The sequence below is a fragment of the Cyprinodon variegatus genome, unplaced genomic scaffold (genome assembly GCF_000732505.1).
Source record: "Cyprinodon variegatus isolate N-32 unplaced genomic scaffold, C_variegatus-1.0 Scaffold267, whole genome shotgun sequence".
Classification (NCBI taxonomy): Eukaryota; Metazoa; Chordata; class Actinopteri; order Cyprinodontiformes; family Cyprinodontidae; genus Cyprinodon; species Cyprinodon variegatus.
The window spans coordinates 503123-522837 of record NW_015150720.1 but is presented as its reverse complement, the minus strand read 5'-3'; the positions used below and the strand labels follow the sequence as shown (position 1 = coordinate 522837).

General features: G+C 38.3%; 2 protein-coding genes across 2 annotated transcripts in view; one reads left to right on the top strand and one right to left on the bottom strand.

Moving 5' to 3' along the window:
• The first annotated feature begins 2105 nt into the window (after positions 1 to 2105).
• LOC107089824 (solute carrier family 22 member 6-like) lies at positions 2106 to 10048 on the top strand. The gene is made up of 11 exons (XM_015382821.1): positions 2106 to 2442; positions 2613 to 3003; positions 3114 to 3217; positions 3343 to 3497; positions 3993 to 4161; positions 4271 to 4394; positions 4481 to 4596; positions 4671 to 4885; positions 5389 to 5497; positions 9255 to 9458; positions 9599 to 10048. The coding sequence occupies exons 2-11, from the start codon at positions 2617 to 2619 to the stop codon at positions 9690 to 9692; spliced, it is 1677 nt and encodes a 558-aa protein (XP_015238307.1). The 5' UTR covers positions 2106 to 2442; positions 2613 to 2616; the 3' UTR covers positions 9693 to 10048.
• Positions 10049 to 15375: 5327 nt separating this feature from the next.
• The window catches only part of LOC107089813 (pro-neuregulin-2, membrane-bound isoform-like), a 111876-nt gene continuing 107536 nt past the window's right edge, over positions 15376 to 19715 (bottom strand). The window contains exon 10 of the mRNA XM_015382792.1: positions 15376 to 18657. Coding sequence (XP_015238278.1) covers positions 18003 to 18657 — 655 coding nt within the window. The 3' untranslated portion in view covers positions 15376 to 18002. The remainder of the gene's footprint in view (positions 18658 to 19715) is intronic.

Here is a 19715-nt window from a genome sequence, read left to right as displayed (position 1 = left end):
TAGATAGAATAACCTCTGCATTTAACCCATCCCATTGGGGAGGAGTGGGCTGCCATTGTGCAGCGCCCAGGGAGCAGTGTGGGATCTTGCTCAGGGACTCAGAGTGGCAGTCTGTGGGAGTGGGGCTCAAACTCAGAACGTCAGGACTGCAAGCTCTATGTCCCAACCACTAGGCCGCCCCTCGCCTATACAGATAGTGTACAGTATATGTACTTGATAATAAATATTGATTCTGATTTTGACGACAGTTTCAGAAGAGCAGAAAGTAACATCTTCATGTTCTGCCAGGTTTAACATTCAACCTTGAAGACAGAAAACTGTAACACCTGCCAAACTGTGTAAAACATTAACTCTGCCTAAAATCTTCTTGGGTTTCCTGTAAGGATGGTTCTGCTTTGTAAATCATTGTTTATTTATCTTTAGCTCTTCATTCTCTATTTATCAATAAAGAAACTAGAAATTAGAATACGATATTAATATATTTAAAAACATTTTTTTTTGCTTGTTTTCTGTTTGTTTCTGGTGGTACTGTATGAGAATATAGGAAATGAAAAGAGAGAAACCTGGACAGCATTTTATTAATATTTCCATGGATTTCACAAATCTATTCTCTTATAATTTCCCTAATTATTGAAAGATTTGATCCCCTTTATTCCTTTACATTTTAACACTCTTTTCTGTCATTAAAGTTGAAAACCTTTTCTCTTTATTCAACTCCATCTTAATTGGTGTTGTGTGCCAATGCCATTTTTTGGCCCCCTATAACGATACCTGATACCTGGCTGTGCAGTATTGGCTGATACCGATACCATACCGATATCTGTTTGAAACTGATGTGTGTTTGTGTATATATGATGAACCTTCATACAACTTGGATGTAAAATAATTGCCATCATGGCTTTGTCAAGCTGCTGCCTATCTTTATAAAGCAGGAAAAAAGACTAATTCAAAGTGAATCCAGTAGAACTTTTTATGGTATCGAATCGGTGCCCTATTTGTTGGTATTTGCCAATACCAATACCATCATTTTAGTGCTGGATCGGGGCCCCTTCCGATACTGGTATCGGTGCAACACTAATCTTAACCCATTAACACCGATTAGACCCCCGTGTCACTGCTGCAGAGAATGTTATGGTAGTAGCATGTCAGCGTTTATACTGAGACTTACTTAGACTTACTCAAAGTGTTACAGTAAGTCCTCATTTCATTTAGGGGTATTTGAGAGAAGGGGCTGGATACAAAGAACTGTTTTCAGATTTTTCTTTATTTTAAAAAAAACAAACTATGGAAATAATGTATATATATATTTTCTTCTTATCCACATTACATATGTTACACTCTGTGTGACCCTGTCATAACCAATCCCAATAAAATGGATTACTGTTTATGACTCTAAATCGGAAACAGCTCCTTTACAAAAGGGTATACTACATCATTTTACTGTCCTGCCAATTTTTTTATATATTATTTAAAAAGTATTCCAAAGAAGGAATTTTGTAGCAGCTCCAATCTGTTCTAATTCTAACAGCTGAAAAAACTCTGAAAAAGACTTTTTTTGTTTAGCCTCGGTGCACCTGCAGCCTCATTCGCCCCGGCATCTCATGCTGATCCTTACATAAGAGAAAACATTCCTCAGAACTAATCAGTAGGAAACTATCAGAGCGTAAGAAGCTTCTATTTAAGTAAAATTAAGATCTAACCTATTATTTTTTATCTTAAAAACAAAATATGTGGATCTGATTCTGACTTTTTCCTCAATTTCTCTCATTTTCACAAAGTATAATCACTAAACCGCTGAAATAACACAAGGTGCCAGAGAGGAGGAGAAAATGTTTTGGTGTTAAAGGGCATTTAAATAGTTGAATATTGATCTGTATCTTTTGTAACTGAATCCAATCACTAACTCATTGTTCACTCACTTTCCTCTTGTTTAACTTTAACCATGCTAACCTGTTGGTGATCTAATCAGAAACAGCAACAATAACAGAAACATCCCTTGGTTGACCTCATGCGTATGCACATGTGTATCTGCCACTTTTTCTCTCCCACACACATGGATATACACACTGTCGTTCATGTTAAGTAACCACTAAAGGGCAGGGAGTGTTTCTCAGAGCAAAGAGGGGAAAAGGCTGAGGTTGGTAAGGTCCACACTCCTGATGCTGGACTTCTTTCTGATCATTTAGCAAGATCTGCACAGCAAGCACCCTACTTACCTCAGTGCCGAAAGAAAAAGCTGCTAATTCCTGAGGTTGAGAAGAAGTGGAGGAATTTGAAAGCTGATTACGGATTTAAATGAGGAACAGTGACAAAACTATGTTTTTTTATGTGGTGCTTTTTTTCACGTTTTAAAGGACTTTTTGTGGGATTTCGGATGGAACTGTGTTTACAAAATTAAAAGCAACATTTTTAAAATCATTTCTAAAGAGCATAATTCAGCAGGTATGTTTTTCCTATTTTTTTATCATCTTATCACCAAATGGTTGGTTAAAATGTCTCTGTTAATTTCACAGATGGTTACAAAAGGCTTCTCTTTTATAAATCAAAATACATTGAAAAAGAAGAAGCCAAGTTTTAATATTAAGTCACATTGTTTTGTTGTGGTTGTGCAGAAGGATGGCCTTTGCAGACCTCCTGGAGCAGGTGGGCAGCACGGGTCGCTTCCAGATCCTGCATGTCACCCTCCTCTGCATTCCTGTCCTGTTCATGGCCAGTCACAATCTGCTGCAAAACTTTGTGGCCATGGTACCCCCTCATTACTGCAGAGCACACTCCAACTTGTCTCAATCCTCGCTGAGCCCAGCTGAGATTCTGATGATCACAGTACCACTGAACGAGGCAGGGAAACCTCAGCAGTGCCAACGATATGTTGCTCCACAGTGGCACCTCCTGGATAAAAATGGGACTTCCTCTCCAGAGAAGGACTGTGAAGTAGTCCTGCAAGGATGTGAGGATGGATGGTCCTATAACATGACAGAGATGAGCTCCACTATCATATCTGAAGTAGGGCTGTATTTTACAGACATTAATTTGATCAAATGGTTTTCCATCAGGCTAGATATGATTTTACAATACATATACATGTTTGTGTTTTCATGTGTTCCTTTCTTCAGTGGCACTTAGTGTGTGACCTGCGTTCATTAAAACAAATGGGACAAACTGTTTATATGGGAGGAGTGCTTGTTGGGGCTCTTGTCTTTGGAGGCCTTTCAGACAGGTGACATTTAAAGTTCACCAGTGTTTCTATCTGTATTGCTTCAACTGTTAATTGCAAAACTGTTCAGAATTGATAAATAAATCCGGCTTTTCCTTTCATTTCTAAACATCCCTCTTCTCTCCTAGATATGGCCGTCGCATCCTCCTGATGATCTCTAACCTGCTCATGGCCGTCTCAGGAACATGTGTTGCTTTCTCCCCCTCCTTCCCCCTCTACTGTCTTTTCCGGTTCGGCTGTGGCATGGCTTTGTCCGGCCTGGGACTCAACACCTTCTCACTCAGTAAATAAGCATTCAGTCAAAACACAAAGAGATAAACAACTTGTTTGTCAAAGGGATAATTTATACTGTAAACTACATCTCACCAGACGCACAGGTGACTGTGGAGGGAGAGCAGAATGACATGAGAAAGAGTTGGAAATATCATTATGTAAAGAAAATCAAATTGAACTGAACTAAACAAAAATGTTCAAGGGATACCAAATAAATAATGAGCTTTGTGTGATTTTAAAAACAAAAATTAAGCCAACGTTTGGAGACACACAGTAAAATGAAAAAAATATCACTTTTTTTATTATTATTATATTATTGATGTTTTTGACTTTATTTTGCATGTCACTTTTCGTTCGTTATCATAGAACTAAGATTAAATTATCTGTCTATCTATCTGTCTGTCTGTCTGCCTGATTATCAGTTAGAAATTCATGTGACCTTTTCCTGGGTTTCCGTGTAGAACTTAAATGTTTTTTCCTCTTCAATTTCTTTTTTTATGTAAAGTTGTGGAGTGGATCCCAACCCGCGTGCGAACCTTCACAGGGACAGCAACAGGGTACTGTTACACATTGGGGCAATTGATCCTGGCGGCCATTGCCTACTTCATCACGGACTGGAGGTGGTTAACTCTGGCAGTGTCGTTACCCTTCTATGTCTTCTTCCTTATATCATGGTGAGATACCAGTTGCACAGATATGACTGGAATTCCTGATTATAATTTGGGAGGGTCTCCCATAACAACTGCAAAATCATAAAATAAAATAAAAAGTGTATATTTTCAGGTGGTTTCATGAATCCTCAAGATGGTTAGCAATAAACAATAAGCAAGAACAGGCTGTCAAGACTCTTAAAAGTGTAGCCAGATTTAATGGACGACATGAGGAAGGAGAAAAGATTGATGTAAAAGTAAGGCAAAGGTCTTATCTATTTTTTTATTATTATTATTTTTTAATTATTCATAAAAGTTGTAAGTGCATCTACTTTGTGTTCAGATGCTGCAGGAGTCTATGAAAAAAGAAATGTCATGCTCCCAGGGGACCTACTCTTCCCTTGATCTGTTCCGCACTCCCAAAATGCGCATAATGACTCTCTGCCTCAGCGCTACTTGGTAAACATCCTGCTTTTTCTACAAAAAACAACAAGTAACACTCATCTTTACCTAAACATGTATCTTTTCTTAAGGTTATCAACCAGCTTTGCTTACTATGGCCTTGCTATGGACCTCCAGAAATTTGGGGTGAACATTTACTTGATACAAGTAATCTTTGGAGCCGTAGACATCCCTGCTAAAGTTGTCATTACCGTGTGTATGAGTTTTATTGGACGGCGGCCATCACAAAGTGGTGCCCTCATCATCGCTGGAATCACCATTCTGATCAACATACTGGTGCCATATGGTAAGTGCCGAACACATTCCTTATGCTGGAGTAATAATGTGCTTTAGTGAAGGCCTTAAATTGATTTTATTAGGATAGAAGCAGCAAAGGATTTGTTAGGATCTTAAATGATAGACCAACAAAAAAATCACAAACTATTACTAACTGAAATGGTGCACAACTTCTACATAATCTTTTCAGTCCCTTGTATTCTGACACCATAAAACAAGAGCCACCTCCTATTTTTAACTCACCAAACTAGTAAATAGAATCCATTGGTGTATTATTTTACAACTGCAGATGTCTGGAAAGGAGCTTGTTAAAAAAATGTTAACAAAGACCCCAGTGAAGACCATAGAATAAAGTACATGTCAGAGAACCATATCCCCACTCAAGCCTTAGTAGACTGGCTTCATTTGAAAATATGGTGGAGATCGCAACATGCTGTTTGAATGAAATACATTTTGTTCTCAACATGCTCAATTAACAAAGACATACTATTTAAAATCCTCTCTTTTGTTTAGACAAACAGACTGTGCGCACATGTTTGGCAGTACTGGGCAAAGGCTGTCTGGCTGCATCCTTCAACTGCTGCTACCTTTATTCTGGAGAACTTTACCCAACTATCATCCGGTGAGTTTTATTGCAGGACAACAGAAACAAAAGCCACTGTCACACCTTGACAATTTAGCTAGCATATGACTGGTGTACGAAATATCTGGCAAAGTGTGACAGGGCACTCAGTTCACTGAGTCTGTCTCAATGATAACAATCAGCACTGATCTATCAGAGGTCTATGTATTTCTGTTTTCTGTATTCCTCAGAACTTGTGATATGTTTTGTTGAGAGGAAAGTAAATTGTGAATGCAAAGCAAACATAATACCCTAAAAAAAAATGAATATACTTTTCAAATTATTCTTTCCACTGTCCAACAATATCCTCGGTCGAGGTCAGCATCCCATCACCATCACAGTAAACAGTTTTAGGGAAAGAATGCTTCCCATCCTGGAGGTGCTGGACCATTTGTCTGAATCACTTTGAGACAAATGGTTAGTCTCTTTCCATGGTCTCTTCGAACACCTCTCAGGCCAGAGATTTGCTTCTGCAAACACCTAGGCAGTGGCATGCTTGGCCTCACAGAACCAGTCTGCTGCCTCAGGAGTCCTTTAAGGCAACCAGGCTCAACTGGACTCCCTTCCTAGCTTGATGGCATCCCTTAGTGTTGGTGTCCACCACTGGATTTGAGGGTTGCAGCCTTGACAGACACCACAGACCTTACAGCCTCAGCTATGACCTCCGCAACAATGGAGGCAGAGGACATGGTCCACTTTGACTCTATGACCTCAGCCAGCGTCCCTTAGAACTTGCTCGAATCCCACCTGCGGGACTCGAGCAGACCCTGACTGGGTATCCAACTCTCTAAAGGCTGATTTATACTTAAACTAGGTTGCCTGCGTAGGTGTGGCAGTGAATGCAAAGATGTCCCCGCCCCCTCCGCAGACACTCTGCTGCACCTCTCCCAAATTGTAGGTACCCGCAGACAATGCCGCAGACAGGAGGCCGTCTTGTTTTGTTTGTATGACAGCAATTGCTCAAAACAACACGTGAAGTTGGACCAGCTAGAAGAGCTAAGTGCGCAAGAACACTGGGACCCTTTCCCACCTGGATCCTCACTCTTTTTCACCCTCATGTCCCTCCATTGTCGGACAAACTTGCACACACTCCCTCACCACCTTGGGTGTATCTAGACCCACAGCTAGTTCATGATTCTTTTGCGTCGTGGCGTGGAATAACAGAGCGCAGACCACGCTTCAAAATTGAGCATAAATCAAAAATGTCTGCGTCAAACTCACTGCGACACACTGCTATGGGGAGTATAACCAGCCCTTAACAGGTGGTGACTGGAGGACAGCTCGACTGAACATGCAGCAGAAGGTCAGAGTATCTGGTCACAAAGTTGATAGTGTCTGTTCTAGGGTATCCTGGTGCCAAGTGCACTGATGGATACCCCTCTGAAAGCTTTGCCCCATTGATGTGAGATTCCACATCCTCAGAGTCAGTTTAAGCCTCATTGGACCAGGTCGCCGGGGCCTTCCCCTCTGACTGCTGCCCAAGCGTATTTGCACTGGACCCTCATGGTTCCAGCTGCTGGGGATGTTCTGTCTGGTGAATTGCCTTGCATTACTCCTTTGGGACTGACCCGATCTAGTCCCTAAAGGAAGAAACTGACCACTGGGTACTTGCCAAAGGTCCCTAAACTCAGGTCTGTCTAATGGCTAATGTTGCTTGCATCATGTGTTTCGAAGTCAAGTAGGTTTATGAAATGACCAGAAAAAAATGATTTTACTGTTTTCATCTGTGTTTGTTTATAGGCACGGGGGTTAAGTGACCCAGGAGCTCATACATTTTAGAAGATTTAGGATTATAGATTAACAGTATTACCAAGGTCAGGAGACTAATCAGTAAAGGGTTGTGTTAAATAAGTGACAAATAGGCTTTGAAATAGTACTCTTTGAAATAGTGCTCTTACACCTTGAACTCTTTCAGATTTTATCACATGACCACAGCCCTCAGTGAATTTCGTAATTTTCTGACTGGCCAGGACAGCTATTCTGAAGAGAAAGAAAACTGATACATGATGTTAAAGAGTTTGAGAAAAATAAAACAAAAATGTTCTTGCTATAAATTCTCTATTTGGTTTAGCTCTGGGCTTTGACTGGGTCAGCCTAAAACATTAGTGTTATTTGATTTAATCTAATCCATTTTGCCCAATATTTGGGGCTTATTTTCCTGTTGCAGGATTAACCTTTGTTCCATTATCCAATTTTTGAAACCTTTGTCAGGTGTCATTGCCCCAGCTGTATGAAAAGATATTTATAGGGTGATGTGGCATTGTTTTCCAGTGGGTGGTTTGCCCATGGTGATGTGCAATATTATTGTTGAGAACTTTGGCAACATCCAATCAGTAGATAGATTAAAAGTTATACCCCTTCTTCTGATTGGCATCATGCAATCAGAAGAAGGGGGTAACTTTTAATCTTTTTATAAGAAAAAAAGGAAAAACTATTGATTTTTCTTCTGCTTCACGATTAGCAGTTTTGCTGCTGCTTTGTGTTGGACTAAAAGAGAACAATAAAGGTTGCAATTGTTATTTAACAAATTAAAAGGCAGTATACTGAGAGCTTTTCAAAGCTTGTAGTGTAGCTCAGGAGCATTAAATATATTATATAAAACAACAATGATGATAATAACCTTGACTCACAAAATAAATCCTCTATATTTGACACAGACAACAGATTGCAGCTCTTCAATCTTTTTGTGGGTAACGGGGCTTATTTAGAGACCCAGTCTTTAAGTTTGAACTGAAATCTTGTGGCCTCTCTGGACATCAATGCTCTGCTTTGAAGATCAGGGCTGCCACTCCCCAGTAGTCAAATGTAAATTGTGAAAATTTCTTAAATTAGAATACATTTTTTGTATAATTTTTTACACCCTTTGATCATAGAAATAAAGATTTTCAAAATTTTAGACTGGACACATTCAAAAAAGTATTTTTATTATTATAAATAACAACAAGCAAAACAGAAACAGGACACTATTTATAATATTATGCATCTGATTCTTGTTATTTTTATATGAATTATGCTGACTGTAAAAGTTAAATATGCTACTAGGATGTTGGGTCTGATAAAGAACCCTTTCAACAAGTTTGTAAAGGTTTCTGAAAAAGAAAAACCCAAATACAATAAAAAGGATCTGTGTGTTTCCAGCTGATATGGGCAAATTTCCAGGTGACCTTCAACCACTGGAAAAAATACTCAGAGGTTCGAACAGGTTCAGCGACCAGATGGCGATGATGAGAGCCAATAACTGCAGGCCTCTTTTTTATAGTATTTACTTATTCAGGGCTGCCAACGTGTCAAATGCGATTTATACTGTATCTGTTTTTCTGGAATATAAAGTTTCTGACATCACGCTGCTATTGTTCACTCATTTATGACACAGTCATCATAAAAAAACCTAATTCTCCCTCCTTGAAATTTGGGGAGTAATTTATGAGGACGCTGGATGAAAACCATGAACAGATGAGTGAAAACCCAAAAACATGAGGCATTATCTATATATCATCCATGTTAACAGAAAGTAAAGCAAAGCCAGCTTTGTTGAAGCTCTTGCCTCAGAGTTACTTGGTAATTTAGGAAGTAAGGCCCTTCAAACTTACAGTTAAAGATATTTTAAATGCTTACAAAATCATGATCAGTCAAATTTATCTGAAACGACAAATCTGACAGGGCAGGGCAGTGCAGTGATTTACTCCTTAACTGGCTCTGCAATTAGACTTTTGATTGTGCTCTAACCGAGACATTATGACCTTTTTTTCTCATTTAGTCAAAGTGGCATGGGTTGGGTGTCCATGATGGCACGTGTGGGAGCTATGGTGGCCCCAATGGTTCAGCTCACAGGGGACTACATACCTTGGCTACCAGGTTTAATTTATGGAGGAGCTCCGATTCTCTCAGGAGTTGCTGCGATTTTTCTCCCAGAAACTCTGGGCACACAGCTGCCTGACACAATACAGGATGTGGAGGACAGGTAAGTTAAAGCCTTCTGCATATTCAAAAACATGGTGTGACAAAGTTGAAAATCAAGAACAAGAAATGGTTGAGACCTAAAAAATACTGTAAACTCACAGTGTATTTAACTCTTGTTTTGTGTCCCCTTTTTGAATTCAGGGGTTCTGGAAAAATCTCCAAGGGTCAAATGTCAACAAAGGAAGCAATCATCTTGCAGGACACTAAGTTGGATCTCCTAAAACAGGCTGCCTGAATTCCTCTGCATGCAAATCTTATACAAAATGTGCTGAAACTTTAATAAAAGAAAAGTTTGTACTGTTTGCTTTGTTCCCACCTGTACTGTATTTTTTGATTTTCACAGATATTTTTGTGTTATTTTTAGCTTGGAAAAAAGAAGCAATTTTATCCTTAAAAAGGTCAACAAAATAATCTGTAGGCAGCAGAAAATCAGACTTGCAGTTTAAATGTTGGTAAAACAGTAGCTGGATAAATTCCAGGCTTGTTGTTAGCAATCATGTTTTAAAACCTGCATTTCTCTTCAGAATGAATTATTTATTCCAAGTTTAAACATGATGACTGTACTTTCATTGGTGCTTTTATAAATGTATATTACTTGGAATACATCACCCTGAACGTTTCATTAAAATTAACACATATTCCCCTTCTGGGTTTGGTCTTATTGTTCTTTGGATCTGATATTAGTGCTAAACAAAGTATTTATTTAATCACAATAAATGTGGTGAAAAGAATTAAAGTCCTAGAAAAATATGTGGAATTCTCTTTTAAGGACATTTAAAAGATAAACATCTCTTTATTACTTCTTAGCGCTACATTCTAAGTTTCTTTTGTATGGCATTTTTGTATGTGCAGTCAGTGATGCATGGGGTAAGTCACATGACAGGCCTATTGTGCAATTTGCTTTTGACCACACATGTAAGCTAAGTTCCTGGATTTATATATATATATATATATATATATATATATATATATATATATATATATATATATATATATATATACAGTATATATATATATCATTCTGAAACCTGGACTTTTGGTGTTGTAATTAGTTGTAGTTGTACTGGTGATGGTCGATCGCTACAGTACATAGGTGTAGGCTCTGAGAGGCAAATTTCCATAAAGGGTTATTAAGTACATTCAAAATAAGGTGCATAACCAGTAATACTCCTATCAGCAGATCTTTCCTCCTGTCTGTTTTTTTTTACAGGTCCCTTAACTTATGGGACTCTTGTGACCCCTGCCTGTCTTGCTTAATTGGTCCTCTACTCTTTCCAGTTTGCCATGTCCTTTTAAGATATTCAAATAGCAAGATATTGTATTTTATTACCAATCCCTGTCTGTCACTTTTCCCTTGAATGTCTACTGAAACCCCTTGTTTTTAATGTTATTCTTAACGTGTTATTTGTTGTAATCTTAATCTACACCCATGGACATAATTTTTGGTACCCCTTGTTTAAAGAAATAACAACCCAAGATGGTCACAGAAATAAATTGAATCTGATCAAAGTTTTAATTCAGTTCAGTTCCGTTTATCTATATGGTGCCAATTCATAATATAAGTGATCTTAAGGCACTTTACAGAGACTAGTTAATTGCATCCAGTCATTGACTTGCAAGACATGCTTCTCCTGAAGGAGCTTGCAGTGACGATTTTTGCTTGCATTTTGTCATTGACTCTTCAGCAATCCCTTACACCCAGCATGCATGTAGCAATAATGGAGAGGAGAACTCCCTTTTAACAGGTAGAATCTGTCAGCAGAACCAGGATCAGTGTGAGTAGTGATCTGGTGAGGTCAACTTGGGTTCAAGGAGACAGAAGCTGACATACAGAAAGAAGCAGATACAAAAGGCAACTGTCAACCAGCTCTACAGGCAGCCCCGTCCTGGCAACACACCGCCATTCAGAGGAGCTTCAAGCCAAATCTCCTACTCTCAGTAAAAGAAACTGGACTGCAATGGAAAAAGGCCAGTCTCCAACATCTCTAGATGTTGATGGCAGTAGCACAGCTAATATTTCAATCCAGGTTTGAGTCACAGCCGGACAGGGCAGACCAGATGAAGCTACTGTGATGAGGAACAAGCAGAGAGAGCGTAATATTTTGAGTGGAACTTGACAAATACTGCAGAATAGGAGAATACGTAGAATGAAGTAGAATGAGGAAAAGTGGCCCCTATTTGATCCAGCAGCCTAAACATATAGCAGCACAAGAACAAACAATAGCTCAGGATAGTTAACTGTTTTGAAAGAGGTATAAGAAAAGTAGAGCCAATGAGAAATGTCTGTCCATACTTAAATTGTAGGGAATATAAGATAGGAGAAATACAGTATGATCTGTTTTTATTTTTTATAAGAACTCTGGCTGCACCATTTTGAATCCGTTGAAGGCTTTAATTGTAACTACAGTCTTTGGACTTTCTGATAGTAAAGAATTGCAATAGCCCAGCCTTAAAGTAAGAAATGTATGGACTAGTTTCTCAGCAGATATTTCTAATTTTTGCGATATTTATAGATAAAAGAAGGATATTTCTAGAAACCTCTTTGATGGGGGATTTAAATGACAGGTAGTGAACCAAAATAACACCAATAAAGAAACATTCAAAGAAAATTAACAAATTAAAGTCAGACATTGCTTTTTAACCATATTTAACAAAACAAAAAAAAGATTTAAAAAAAGACTAGCAGTTCTTGCCTTTTTTTAGCTCTGTGTTTGGGGTCATTATCCTTTTGAAGACCCATGACCAAGGACTGACTCAATGCCTTCTGACACTGGATATTTCACTCTAAATTCCTTTCATTGTCTTGAGATTTTATTGTACCCTGCAGAGATAAAAGAAACCCTGCTCCAGATGAATAAAAGGAGCCCCAGATCATAACAGAACCTCCTTCATATTTCACACTGGGGACAGTGTTCTTCCCTTGACATACTTCATTTTTTCCATCTGTGAACAGATAACTAGTGCACCTTGGCATAAAGTTCAATTTTCGTCTCATCTCTCCACAGGATATTCTATCAGAGGCATTGTGTTTTGTCAACATGCAGTTTGACGGTTCTCTGTCTGGCTGTTTTGTGACTTGTCTACAGTACAACAATTCTGTCCTTTGTCGTCTCCCATTAAGTCCAGTTTGGCTCATACAAAAATGGACGGTGCAATGATCCTTGAGCTTGAAGTTAACCTTTAATCTGTTTAGAGGTCTTTATGGGCTCTTTTGTTACCATTTATATTATTCATCTCCTTTATTTGTCATTAATTCCACACATTTGGCCACATCCAGGGATGTTGGTTAATTCCCATGGATCTGAATAATCAGTCCAACGGGTCACAGGAACATCAAGCTGCATGGACATGGTCTAATAGCCTTTACCTTTAACATACTTGCCTGTGATTTTCTGTCTAATCTCCTGAGACAGCTCTTTCTTTGGCTTCCTCTGGTCCATGTTGAGTTGGGTACACACCACGTCACAGAACAGCACAACTAACTTTAGTCCTATTGTAGACACCTGTGATGCCACTTGATTGGACACAGCTTGTCTCTTTAGAAACAGTATTTTTAGACTCTTCTAGGGTTCCCTTTATTTTTGTCCAGTACTGTTTCACAAGTTTATTTTTTTAATCATTCTGCTGAAGCATGGTTGAAAATCAAAGTCTGACTTTTATTTGTTTAATTTCTTTGAATTCTAGCATACTTTTTATTATGACTTTTGTCCAATGGACGTTATTTCTTTCACCATTGCAGGGTTATTTTGTCCAATTGCGTAATACAAATATAGTTGTTTTACTGTATACATCTGTAGGAAGTTGGTAAAGCAATATTTTGTAAAACTTAACTGATAAAAATAAATAGAATTCATTTTCTAACCATATATTATTTCCCTTGCTTCATTATAATGCTCTATTTTGTGTTGGTCACATGACTTGACCCTTCACTTTTTTTGGAAGTGTGGTTTAAATAGCTTTTATATATATTTTTTTGTATTTCCTTTATTATTCTGTGACAGTGACATCATATGTTTCTGGTTTGTTGTTTCATGTGTTTTTTTATGGATGGTTGCCTACATGTTTATAATAGATCGTCTGAATTTCAATCACATCTCATATTGTAACATAAAAATATGCTTGGTTTTTTTTTGTTTTTTTTTAGGCTTGCTTGGATATATTTCCCCTTTTTACTCTTTCACTTTAATTACAGCTGTAAGCATGATGATATAAACTTTGGAAATAATTTTAAATGAGTGATTTATGCCATCAAGTCGAGGCATATCTCTAAATTGATTATTTGCATTTCACTTATATCTTGAATTGAATCAACAATGGCTATTTGTAAAAAGAGAGAAATATAATGATAATCCAAAATAAATAAGCATCAATGCAGAACTTTACCATGCATAAGTTTTAAATATGAAAAATAATTTAATCCTTGGCACGAATCTGCTTTTCCTTCTTTGTTTTGTCTCCATCTAGTGGAAAAACTATGGTAGTACATTAAAAACCAGTACAGTCTGCATACTGTAAGATAGGCTAGAGAGATTAATTGTGCTTAGTTAGGTAGGAGAATTATAGCCTACATTATTTTTTTCCCCTAATCACTCCAGGAATGAGGATTGTTTTTATTAACTATTTATAAGGTAAATTTATGTGTTTATGCTTTATTAAACCGCCCGAGGAAACATTCTTTAACTTTTTAACAAAAATTGACAGTATTTGGCTCTTTCTTTTCAGTATTATAGGCAATATCCTTTTTGCTATAATTTATAAACCCCCAAACACCATATTAAACACATTTCCTTTCACCTTGAGAGTTTATGGGTTCACTCCTGAGAGGAGCAACAACATGCCAGAAGAGAGTTCACTCTTCGGGCCGAAATCCAAAAGGAAAGAAAAATGTTCTCCAGAAATAACTGCAACATAAAACGATATGAATAAAGATTTATTTCCCATATGAACAGGTGGATTTATTTTTCATTTTATTTTACAATCTATGACAGTCTCGCATTTTTTACCTGCTTATTTTTTCTAACATATTTTAGGAATGACATGAGAGGGAAGTAAGAATTGTTTTTATTGCTGAATGTTAAATGAAATACACTTTCACTGACTTGAAAATAATTGACTGCTGCTTAATTTTTTTCTTCCTTATTTTTTTTAAGTATCCATGCACCCATCTAACCTTGACCACAAGGACATGCAGAGGAGAGGTGTTCAAACATTTCAAGCGAGGGGTGGGGTCAGATTTGTGGGGGGATTAATCAAATAAAAAAAAGAGGAGACTGGCAGGACATGCCTGGTACCATATCAGTTGGAAAGGGAGGGGAGAGGGGGGTTAACACATTTAATCTAGAGGTGTGGAATCATCTCTCACCCCATTCAGACATACAAAATAAGACCCAGAAGTGGAAAACCAGTGGAAAACCTGATGAAATATCTGGAAGCTGTGAAAAAGACGTGGTCAAATTGTTCTCTACAACAAAACCTCTGTGCATTTATCATAATTTGCAGATCAATCCTGTTGGAACATTTTGCACTCAGTTGTTCTTTTAAAACTGATTAAAAGGAGCAGACTAAGTATGTTTTAAGATTATTAACTGTTGTTTTCTATCACATCCCTTTAAAGTAAAGATGCACCAATTTGAAATTTGTAGTTTTTTTTATTAACTCTTGTCGAATAATTAAAGAGGAAACAATTTTAAAGTCTACTGAAAATGGTAAAAAACTAAATGAGCCATAGAAAACAGATTGTATTTATTTATATACTTTTCTTAAAACTGGGTTAATATTGTGTTAGGGTGACATTTTAGTTTTGATACAGCCTGTCCGGCGGGACATGGTGTCCGGGGCCTTGCTGCCATCAAAGGCGTTGCTCTTTATAGATCTACTTGGAAGATTAAAATGAACAACATTCCAGATATTATGTTTAGATGCAATTGGGTGCAAATACTCCTACACTGGGTCAGAGGTGAGCTAATGAATGACGTTTTGCTCTCTGACAAGAGCAAGATCAATATGAGCCTACATGTCTGAGTCTCCATAGGAAGTAACACTGGGAAATCAGAAAGATTTATCTTTAGGTTCATTAACAGAGGACTGTGTATGTGAGCTAAATGTAATAAAATCCCTATTTTGGCAACGCAAAATACCTCAAAGTACCCTGTGCAAACTGAAGTCCTGTAGCTGGCTGCACCTTTATGTAAAAAAAAAAGGAAGTAGGGAGCTGTTTAATATTATATTTTCACATCTATTGGCTCCTTGCTTTTCATATCTTCTAACTGATGATTAACATTTTTTAACTCTACCACCTTTCAGAAAACATTTCAAGATAGGATTTTAAGAGTTATTTATCACATCTTTGTCCTGGGCGAATGCACCAGGTAGTGAGGGTTGTAATCAGCCATGTGTAGATATACCAATGCTATGTGTGCCAACGTAACTGGACAATTGTTCATTATGCCATAAAAATACACATCGTCTGGGTTACCCTGAACAGGGCTGAGACAGATGACTGCATTTTAGCCAGAGGTAAATCCTGAAAATAAAATAAAACTGAAAAGATGTCATGCATTATGGACATGATTACCATTTTCATGAAAGAAATCCATGAAATTTAAGCTTTATTTTGACTCCACTTTAATCCACCTAAGACATCCTTTGGTTCTTAGAAATGGGTCGGATTTCTTTTAAAGCTCAGGTTTGTGCGTTATTGCTTACTTAATTTTATGAGTCAGTTTGCTTCTTGAACAGCGATGCAAACCAAAACTTGTTGCTGTTAATCAGCCTGATATCGCTGATGAATGGATCATTGAACGATGGAAAAAAGAAATGATTACTGAAGTTCTGACTACCTAGCGACCAGACAAAGTTAGAGTGTCTCAGTTTCTTGGCGCATCTCTACTTTAAATGAGGATGATGTTGCTCAATAAATAGTCATCTTACGGACTTAATTAGGGAGATAATAAGTCTAATAGATTTAGTAGTACATAGTACTAATGTAGAAGATGGTATTTGGAAGAATTTTTGTAAAGGTGAAGTGGTCAAAACAAACCTGTGTCCCACACACAGACATCCTATGGGCAAGTGAAGGACTTCACAAAAGGGTAGATCTCTGCATAATGGCTTTAAAAAGAAAAAACTCAGATAGGTACCCATTTGTCTCATTCTACACTACAGGCATTACAGAGTTTTTTTTGCACACACAGCAAACTACAGTCACCTCTTAGAAAATGATGTAATCAAACAGCAAAATATAAAGTTTGCATATTTTTGCATCGTATGATCCTCCGTAGTTTTCACAGCTATTTCTCTACATTGTCTTTACGCTCCTCCAAAAGAGCTCCACCTGGCTTTCCTTTTCTTTGCGGGGGAGTGTTCAGGGAACCGGTAGACTGTGTGGTTACCTCCAGGTCCTCACCTTCCAAGAACCGTCGTCTATAAGGTAGACCTTATTCAAGAAAGTGGGATGACGAGAGGTGGAAGTGGGTGCAGGGTGAAGGGGGGATATGTGGAAATCCTGAGACACTGTGTGACCTTTAACATGAGCCACGAAAAACAGAATGGAAACAGAATGATAATGAGATGTGAGAGGAGAAGTGGCTTTGAGTGGAAACAGATGATATCTTTTGTTTTGGTCTCCAATATAGGTATCCCCCATCTGTGCCCAACAGCTAAGTGCTTGATAGCCTTGTACAAGGCTAACGTGAAGAAAAAAGCCACAAGGAAATTATAATAGGACAGAATAGGGGTGAGCCTGGGGCCACATAGTTGTAAACACATCATTAGGCAATGACCTGCGTGGCAGAACCCAGCCTTACCTGTCCACCTACACAAGAGGAGAGAGAGTGCTGTGGGGTAGCTCCCCTGTTTCCAGAGAAGTTTTGCACACACACGCACATCCACACATAACAATCTGTACCCATACTCAACTCAAACACAACTCTCTTCTTTCCTCATCTCTCAAGAGGACGCATCAGTCAGAGGGTAGAAATATTCTACGTTATATTTATGAGGAGTTCTGTTACATCCCAAACACCACCCCTACTGGACGAATTATATTAATGTAAACAGACACTTTATGTTGAAGTGGTTTATATTGCGTGACATGGAAAGGGATTTATGCTGCAGTGGGGACAGACTTCTTAAAGAATGCCTTTTTTTTTGGAAAGAAAGTGAGACAAGAGGAAAAAAAATCTGACAGAACAAAAAACATAAATGTGTATAAAAAATGAGGCGTCCATATAAGAAAGGCTACAAAAACCTCCACTGGCCCCTCTGGGTTCGGCAAACAGCAAAAGGCACCACAATATTACTCTATTTTTTTTTTTTTTTTTACGTTGTGAAAAAACTGGCACATCTTTTTTATGCTGTAAATCAAAATGTACATATAAATAGAGTTTTCCCTATAAAAAATCTTTGCTGTTAACTAGTAGACAACTTTTGCTAAAATGAAAATAAATATTCATTTGTTTAGAATATCTGTCAGTTATATAAAATAAAATATTTCTTATAGATGCAGGTCTGTACGATATTGGTTCTTGTTGGTTCATCACACGCTTTAATGGGGCGTACTGTCCGGTTTGGAGCGTGGCTGTGTGAGTCTTGTATGCATGTTGCCACGCCCACTGTGCCACCCTGATGAGTGAGAAGTCCGACTGTCCACCGGCCTGTAGATGGTGGAGGGCTCGGCGTTCATGTTCTGCATACTGAGGAAGGGAGTGTTCTCACCATCCTCCTCTGACTCGCTTTCTGTTAGGCAGCTTCGAGAGCCGTAGTCTCGAGATGCCTCGTATCCACGCGGGGCCACGTGGCCGTTCAGTCTGGATCTCCTCCAGCGCCGGCTACCAGTTTCACCGGACCCACTTGTCTTTGGTTGCTCCCGAGAGGAGAGGTACTCCTGGGTGGTCTCATAGTCTTCTTCCTCAGCCAGCCGGTAGGGGCTGGAGGGCAGGCTGCCCCTGCTGTCCTTTAGGTAGGTGCGGCGCTGCTGCCGGTAGGGCTCCTGGCACTGGGCATCATGTAGGGGCACCTGGTAGCGGCGCAGCAGAGGCTGGTCATCCTCCAAAGGATAGGGGTTGTGGACAGCAGGAGGGAGGGACATGGCATGGCTGGCATTGGGAGATGTTATCTGAAAGGTAGGCACCTGGGGGGGCAATGAGTAATGGAAATCCACCGGGGACAGGCGGGCTGGTGTTGTCAGGGCTGACACGTACCTGAAATACAGAGGAATTCAGAGGTCATTAAAGAACGACAGGAAACGGCAGACGGGGAGCACAGAGCATTTCAATAACTTAACACCCACATCACACCTTAAACATCAAGTTAAACAGAAACTCTAATACTGAGTGGGCGCAGGTACTTTTAGATACCAAGAGTTTCTGTGTGGGTTGAGCAAAACATCAACAAGTTTCAGCTCTTTAAACAGAATCTAGTGACATTTGTTTCACAGCACGTTCAAGACTAAACAAGTTGTAGTTAGGTAATTTGCTTTCATTCACTGCTCAAGATGACTTGACTTATCTTGATGATGAAATAACCCCCCTCCATTGGAACTAATAGGTTCTAAATATTAATACCAGTAACACATTCAACAAGAGATTTTTTTTTTATTTCTGCTAATTTGTTTACAGATGGTTTCAATACAAACCGATGAGACCGATTTTTGATGAATAATAGTCCTTGTTCACAATAATTTAGTAGAATCAGTAAACTGATTTTTCAGCATCGTATCACCTTAACTACTAGCAGATATTGATAACATGCACATTCTTTAAATGGATAAAAGCAGGAGTAGAAAAACTGTTTCGTGGAGAAATAAAGCGGAAAAACTTTGTGATGTCATAATTGTGAGGAAATTATCTTTGCATGAAGCTTCAAAGAGCAAAAAAGCTCCATTCCTGTAATGAAAAGCAGTAATATTTTTTGTCAGATAGTGCAAAAAACACATTAGTATTTCTCTGCATACAGATGATATGTTAAATTCGTACATACCCGGTATTAATATCTACTTTTTTTTAAATGTTGCCAATGCTAATGTTTAGCAATAAATTAAATATTCCATACCTTTTTATAGCATTATGATAGCTCTTATTTCAAACAAGCTATGCTGGATGGTTATATTACAACGTATTCTAGAAGTTGGTTCTTTGCACATTTATGTAATTCGAATGCTTGGGTAACATGCTTGTTTTTAAAATATTACAATGCTGGAGCATGCCAACAGTTTTTTTTATCAGTGAAAAACTGTCAAACTGAGCAGGAATCTTCAGAT

Coding starts and splice junctions, on each gene's coding strand:
- LOC107089824 (XM_015382821.1), top strand. CDS start 2,617: ATGGCCTTTGCAGACCTCCTGGAGCAGGTGGGCAGCACGGGTCGCTTC. Junction 3,498..3,992: donor ACTCAACACCTTCTCACTCA/GTAAATAAGCAT, acceptor TTTTATGTAAAG/TTGTGGAGTGGATCCCAACC. Junction 4,395..4,480: donor GAGAAAAGATTGATGTAAAA/GTAAGGCAAAGG, acceptor CTTTGTGTTCAG/ATGCTGCAGGAGTCTATGAA.